We start from the raw sequence: 7,644 nt of genomic DNA on the forward strand, positions 1-7,644 counted from the left end.
CTATTTCTCCTGTGTGAGCTGGACACAGGTGTAGCCGACTGTAGTTTCCTGTTGGTCGTGTTGTTCTTGAACGCTGCTGTAGACGTTATCAGGAAGCTGAAACCACAGACAGATGTGAAAACAGTGAAGAGGACAGAAACACAGGAAGATGGCTGTTAGTTTGCTCCGTAAAGGAATCACTGATCTCTTCTTCTTTCTCCCATTAGACGTCATCTCACCCCACTTAGCCTACTGCATCGTCTGCTTATTATTCTTACCAAGTCATCACATTATAAATATATCTTAATCCATCCCATTATCCTCAATAAAAGGGGTAAAGTGTGTTAAACACAGTTCCTCCCATCAGTAACTCACCTTCAGCAGCTCTCTGACCCTCTGCTGCTCTCAGCCTCCTGTAACAATATGACTGATTTTACAATCAAATATCAAAAACTACAAAGAAAACAAACATGTGGATAAAGAAGGATGACACGTGAGTCAGGGTTAAGATTATAATTATTCATAATATGCTGTGAACATATTTAACAAAATCATTAAGTGTTTAAAAGAATAAACAGTAAGAATCAGTTAAACAAACCCACAAACTGAGAAAGTGAAGCGTGTTGGGTGTTATTGTGTATTTGTGAGATGTGAGTATGAAAAATGATTTGATGTAAAATTGTTTTCATGTGTTTTATCATGTAAGAAACAGCAGGAAATGCTCTGTTTAGGTGAGGGAGCTGTGGGAGGTTCAGGGCAGACGAGTCAACGCACATATATACACGAGGCGTGAGAGACGGAGGCTGATTTCACATTTGTACTTCAGATCATTTCTGTGTTTCCTGACATCAGACCTCCACCTGTGCTGTGGGCTTGATGCTAACACTTACACAGGCTGCTGAACCAAAGCTCAGCTGTCCGTCTCTTCAGCTCTTTGTTGGCAGAGAAAGCTTTACTGTTATACTGTTAATCACACAGGTGATGTAATGTTACATACGTGTACTTTACATGAACACAAGTAAAATCACTAAAACGTAATATAACTCAGGTTCAGCACAGCCACCTTCAGCTGCTGCTGAAGAGGAACTCAGACTGATTTGTACCTTTCGACGATGAAGAGCACGAGCGCGATCACAACCAGCAGGACAACAAACACCACACCAGGTATCGGAGGAAGGTTTCCACCAGCTGTGAAAACAGAAACATATGTAGAAATCAGCACAAACTGTCGGTATGTTACGGGTTGGAAGTGAGAAAGCTCTGATAGAAATATAGCTTTGAAACAACCTGTTTTTATGTATTTATATATGTTTAAGTCAGTTTTCATCCTGCATGTAATTTATCCTGAGTGATGAGTTTGTGCTGTCAGTGAAGTGACCTGAGCGTCCGATCATGTTTCTACTAACTTTAGTTTTCACAGAATGTCACTGGGTGCTGTCGAGGTGGTGTTTTGCTAAAAAAAAAAAGAAAAAAGAAAAACGTTTTACTCACATGTTGTAACTTTATTGACTAAATAGAAAAACTAGTGATAAAAGAATCCATCCACTCGGACATAAATAGAGTGGACATGGTCCCCGTGTCTCTGGCTGGCTCGCACGAGGTTTTCTTTTCTTTCTTTCCCTCTCCCTCACTCCCCTCTGCCTGGGCGGAGCTTGTTACGGGCTCTTGCGCTTGGCCCACGCACCTGTGTGATTGTCACCACCTGCTGCTGTTCTGGCTGATTCCCCAGCTACTATTGAAGGCAGTTGCACAGAGCAGCTCTCCGCTGGAACGCAGAGTCTCCTGAGTTCGTGCTCTCGGCTTCTTTAAAGAAGTCCCTGTGTGTATTCGCCTGTGGTACTAACTACTGTTTCCTGTATGTAGATATCCCCCTCCTGGACCAGATTACGGACCTATCGTGTGTGTGGCGGTGTGAGTGGAGTTTTAGAGCGATTGCGGCTAAAGAGGAGTGAGTGTGCGTGGATTACCCCCTTCTCACTGGAGCCCCTCCCAACTCACTGTACCATGTTCCATATTGTAAATAAACTGTCTTCGTTTGTGTGCAAAGAACTGTGTCTGTGCTTGAGATCCAGTAGCCATGCTTTTTAATTCTGCTGCAGATCTCATTAGATCATCTGAGGACAGAGGATGCACAGGTGAGTCCACCTGTGATGTTTAAAACAGGCTAACATTGCTGAAACGTACAAACCACGGCAGGACTCAACAAATACATTTTCATTTGTATTCAAGTCATTTGAATTCTTCAGATGTTTCACCTTTTGTGTCTGAAAGTCTGTGTTTGGGGGGAAAAACTGATTTTATTTTTTTAAGGGTTTGCAAAAGTCACAATAAGTTTTGGAGGCTCATAAAATCCTTTGATATGTTAAAACAAAACTTGAATCTTTGCAAAAATGATTATTATTATTATTATTATTATTTGAGGTTCCTTCCTGCCAAACACCACGTAGCTCATAAAGTCACAGCTGTGAGGCGACTCTGTGGAAGAAGTGTCAGTATTTAAATAATTTCCCAATGTGTGTAATCATTTTTTAGAACATCGTTTACAAAAGGCAAAGTTTATCATTTAAAATTACTTGAAACCAAAAAACAGAATCAAATTTGAGGTTCATCCTATCAAAACACTTTACCAGTCTTTGTTTCAGTTTTGCTAAATTTAACAATTTAATTTTAAGCATCTTCTAACTTTTCAAAGCTTCTTTTTTCAGTTTGAAATTGTGGCCGGAGATCGCTCCCACATCTCTGTAGAGTTTGTGTTCTCAGTTTGATGACGTCTTACAATTCTAAAAAAAGGTTTCAGAAAACTGAACAAACCTCCAGCCTCCACCTGCAGGCTGTACGGCTCAGAGAGAGTCTCCATGATGCTCTTCAGAGCACAGGTGTAGCTCCCAGAATCCTCTGCAGTCACATTGTCGAGCTCAAGAGAGGAGCCAGTGTCTGAGCGGGCGTGGCCATCTTTGAACCAGGTGACCTCCAGTTGGTGGAAAGTGCAGTCTGAAGCGCAGAGCAGTGTGACGTTTTCACTTCTGCTCAACTTTTTATCATCACTGGAGCTGATTATTCTCATTTTAGACGAATCTAAAATCAAAGTGTTCATATTACTTCACACTTATTAATTCTTAATGATGAATGATTATTTGCAGAATTAAGATTTTTTGTTCTCACCAACAACCGTGACATTCACTCCTGTCTGGTTAGTAAAATGTCCTCGAGGACGATCAGCTTCCATCCTGAAGCGAAAGCTTGCGTTGTCTCTCTGCTGAACATCTCTGATCTGTAAAGTGCAGTTTGTCTTCTTGTCTCCCAGATATTGATAACGAGGATCGATGTTTGCTGAGTTACTGTCATACACAGATGGAATTTTGTCCTGACAGAGTACATGGTTCTTACACCAGCGGACTCTGACGATCTTTAGAGGAACTTCTCTCCAACCATCACTGAAAGACTTCCGAGGTATGAAGGTGCAGGGGAGGGTGACAGTGGACCCTCTGACAGCACAGGTAGACGTGAAAGGATAGACCACAGTTTGAGCCACAGCACCTGTGTGTGAAATATACAAAGCTGGTCAGATTAAAGAAAGAATCATGGCAGGGTATTCTGGGTAGTTGTTATGGTTGCACACAAACTATCAACACAACTTTTTTTTATGAACATAACTCCAAATTTCGAGTTACTTTTCTCAAAATTTCTGGTTTTTGACACTACGGGCTTCCATACTGTAGTGTCTGCTGTTATACTGACAGGAACAAAGTCAGGTACTGATGAGTTAGCAGTTACTAATTGTAACTGCTAACTGTTTTATATTTTCTCATCACCTGTACTGCAGCAAGCCACTAGAGGGCGACTGTGATATTAAAGGCTTCGTGCAGTCCAGATCAGAGGGTTAAGATCACTTGAAAAATGGCAAAAAAATCATGTTTTGCATGGTTGGATCTTAACAAGGTTCCAGGTCGAGCTTCAACATGAAACAAGGAGAAATGAGAGTGAAACAAAACATTTTTTGAACATGCAATTTATTGAAAACACTGATTAAACTGAAACAGGGTGTTTCGAAAAACAAAAATACCCACAATTTAAACTCCATAAAACCAGTTTTAGACACCAGCACACAAACAACAGTAGTTCCTCTACTTTCTAACAAGAGTTTTTGATACGATGCAAAATAAGTAAATAAGACAAACTGTAGAGATGAAGACAGAAACACATCTGATAAGCAGGAAGATGTCACAGCAAAGCTGGCCGGAAAAAAAGAAGAACGAAGGAACTCGAGTGTCCCAACAACTTCCTCAAATAACTGCCTGACTGTTCACCAGGTTCCCAGCGCCGAGCAGCACCGATCTCAGGAAGGAGGTACGAGAAGATCCATGAGCAAATAAAAAATAAATAAGTGCCAATAATAAAATCAATGACTGCATTCATTGAAACCTGCTGTCTTCAATAGTAACTGTAAAGTTTTTCTATCAAGTAAATGTGACGTCAGTCAGAAATAATGAGTCTGCTACAAAATGTTTGTGTGAAAACAAAGTAACGTAAAATAACTTCTCCTTTTGATTTCCCCTCAGCAGCTTTGAGGTGGCTACAATGATCACATCCAGCTGCTCGATCACTTATTGATCTTCTACATTCACACTCACATCTCTGACATGTGGTTTCTGCTTTTGTACCTTTAAACAGGATTTGGATGCAGAGCAGCAGCGAGCGAGTCAAAGGAAAACTCTGAACCCTGTTTCCACTGATCGTCACTAAAACAGGATCAAAATAAGACTTCAGTCTTACCTGCCAGCAGGAACATGAAGCTCCACAGAAGCTGTTTGTCCCAAACTGCCATCCTTAGTTTCTGCTGAGGCTCTGCTGCAGTCAGAGGAGCGAGCAGAGAGTAAAGAGCTGGATGATGAAATGAGGCTGAAGAGTTGTCTTTGTGAATCTGTCGTTTCTTTTATGGTCACTTCCTGAAACCACGTGATTCATTTAAAAAATAGAAACAGTTTGCAGAAACTCAGAGACCAAAGCACTCTGAGCTGCAGGAGGAGGGTTTCATGTTCATTAGATTTGCAACATGCAACAAAGAGAACAAGAACGTTGTGTAAAAATCTTTGTTTCTTGTTTTATTCAAAGTTCTGTTTCATCATTTGCATGAAATCTCTGCTGAACATTGAAAACAAGTGTGGACACAAAGAAAGAAGATTGTTAGCGATGAACTACTGAAACAATCTAGGAAGTGTCCCAGCCTGATGTGCAGAAGCTCCAGATGTTGGTTTCATGTGTCAGCACCAATCGTCAGAGCTGACGACTGACGATGGTAATTAACACGTTTATCCAGTGAAATGCGTTAACGTGAATACATGACATATTATTTTTATCTCTTAATTTTTTTGCATTGGCTGCATCAAAACAAATAAAGATTGTTATGATCAGTAGATTTTCTCTCATCTAACCTGCACCGAGGATCCTGTACACAGGAGCTTTTTTGTGTTTGAACACACAGATGTGATGGATGAAGTCATCGCGGTTACTTCTTCAGGTTTATTTTCAGCGTCTCCGTCATGATTTTATTTCACTTCTTTAGTTTTTTCTTTTTATATTTCTGTAAAGGTTAATTTAACAGCATTTAGAAGCTCTTTAATGAAAATTAAATTTTAAAGCTAAAATCTGATTATTGTTGTCATGCATGAATTTTCAAATTTCGATAGTTTTAGTGGTTAAACTTTATGATTGATTAATTTCTGACGTGCTGCTCAAATATAGATATAAAAATGTAAATTCAGCTTCCTGTTTGTCGAATTAAAAACAGTCGAGATTTTAGTTTTAGTTTAGTTTTTTTTTTTTTTTACATAATTCTGAAATATTTATGTTTTGTTGTTTTTACGACAGGTTTAGTCTCAAACACGTTTCCGTCCCTGCAGGCAGAGTCTGACATCACGTCCTGTCTGCTCATCCTCAGAAGCTTGTGCCATCATCTAATGTTTCACAACTTTGTCCTACACTAAAGGCATTTGTGAGGGATGATTAAACAGACGTCAGAGCAGATTAAAACATTAATATAGTCGATGTTTTCTCTTGTTTGTTTATCAAGAGGAAACAGGAACTCTCGAGAAATTTAAAGAAAATCTTAAAATTTTTCATAAAAACTTTTTTACAACAAACAACAACAAAACAGACGAATTTTAAAAAAAAATCATTATTTTTATTGCAATTAACATAGAAGAAAAATGAAAGTTATTTTTAATAAAGTTATGTGTTCATAACAAACAAAACATTTTGGACTAAAACAGAAGTCGTGACACTGAAACACAGACTGTATATAGAAGATGTCCAAAGGCCCATCGTGACGCCGCAGGTTCATGTTTTTAAGACTCTGTTTTGGTATTTTGACTCGAGATCGAGCGAGGCGGCTCTAACAGTGAAACCGAGACCACCGCAGGCTCGTACGGCTTTTGGATCAATTAAAAATAGACTAAATGATACCTGAAAATAACAGGAGAACTACTTCCTCCTCTGAAGTTCTGCGATCAAGCTGCAAAACATCTGAGGAAGTCTTAATGTGTTGCTAATCTCACTGAGCCAGTGCTGGTATAAAAAAGTGGACTCGTGCAGCTGTGGCAGCCATGACAGGGTAAAGACAAGCCGGTTATTCATTTCCTTTTCTGCATATGTGGCGTCTGCGTGGACGGCTGAATGTGTGTGAATGCAGACAAAGTGCTTTCATGAAAGGGTGAATCAGGCGTGTTGTGTAAAGTGCTTAAAGCGCTCGAGTAAAGCAGAAGAAGTATGGAAATGAACCCCACAAAGCAAACTCTCCTCCATCATCAGCACTTGGAAAATGAACTTCATGTTTCATTCAGCAAAGCTTCAAACTGCAGATGAGCCTTCAACTCACTGGGAAACATTTAACGAGGTCACAGATTAAGTGAAGGTTCGGCTCATTTTCTCACCTCTTATTGAGGTTTTGCAGACGTGTGACCACTAACCAGGTGATGGTTAATGTTTTAGATGAGTGACAGTCACAGAGACAATGAAGGATCAAATGAATTGAGTGGCAGTGATACAGGCCTGGGACCAATGAAGCTTTCTGACCCTCAACGTGAAATAAAAGTGAATTGTGTGCAGATCGCTCGGCTCAGATCAGGCAGCATGTGGAGGACACGACGATGGTTGTGGTTCAGCAACGTGAAGTTTTAGCTTTTGTTCTCAGAACAACCTGATCAGAGAAAAGCAGCTCAGACTCTGAAGAGTACAAAGTCTGCATTGTTGCATTTTTCCTCGTCCTGGTTTAATGAGCGCTGTAAGAAGAAGTGTGCTGGGTCCTTCACTCAGACTCGAGTTTCAAACCAGCTTCCAGATGACTGAGAAAATAATGAAGTGGAATAACAGAGAGAGTGTGGAGCAGATCATGGCCCAGAAACAAATAATTCGATTGTGAGTTATTCCCGATATGGACAGCGTTCCAGTTTGGACTGAGCTGCATTCATGACTTCCTCCACCTTACAGCACACATGCAGCACCACAGAGCTGCAGATACACCTTTGGTTCATCTCTCTGAAGTTTTTTAATAGTTCTGTATAAAGTCAGAGTCGAGCCGCAGCTTCATCAAACAGATTTACACAAACTGCCACAGCTCACAGCTTCCTGCAGCTGATTGGTGGATGGAGGGAGTGAGAGAGCTGCGAT

At 40.3% G+C, this 7,644-nt stretch overlaps 1 protein-coding gene across 1 annotated transcript; it reads right to left on the reverse strand.

Moving 5' to 3' along the window:
* LOC146623575 (uncharacterized) lies at positions 1-4,804 on the reverse strand. The gene is made up of 6 exons (XM_085364954.1): positions 4,753-4,804; positions 3,142-3,516; positions 2,791-3,054; positions 1,083-1,167; positions 351-392; positions 1-73 (listed from the first exon to the last, which is right to left on the reverse strand). Exons 1-6 carry the CDS (start codon positions 4,802-4,804, stop codon positions 1-3), a joined length of 891 nt encoding a protein of 296 aa, XP_085221080.1.
* Positions 4,805-7,644: the final 2,840 nt, after the last annotated feature.

Source organism: Diplotaxodon limnothrissa, linkage group LG11 (assembly GCF_057381915.1).
Source record: "Diplotaxodon limnothrissa isolate DT_005_m linkage group LG11, D_limnothrissa_male_GT1.1, whole genome shotgun sequence".
NCBI lineage: Eukaryota > Metazoa > Chordata > Actinopteri > Cichliformes > Cichlidae > Diplotaxodon > Diplotaxodon limnothrissa.

Coding starts and splice junctions, on each gene's coding strand:
- LOC146623575 (XM_085364954.1), bottom strand. CDS start 4,804: ATGGCAGTTTGGGACAAACAGCTTCTGTGGAGCTTCATGTTCCTGCTG. Junction 3,517..4,752: donor CTTCATGTTCCTGCTGGCAG/GTAAGACTGAAG, acceptor TTTCACACACAG/GTGCTGTGGCTCAAACTGTG. Junction 74..350: donor CAGAGAGCTGCTGAAGGTGA/GTTACTGATGGG, acceptor CGTCTACAGCAG/CGTTCAAGAACAACACGACC.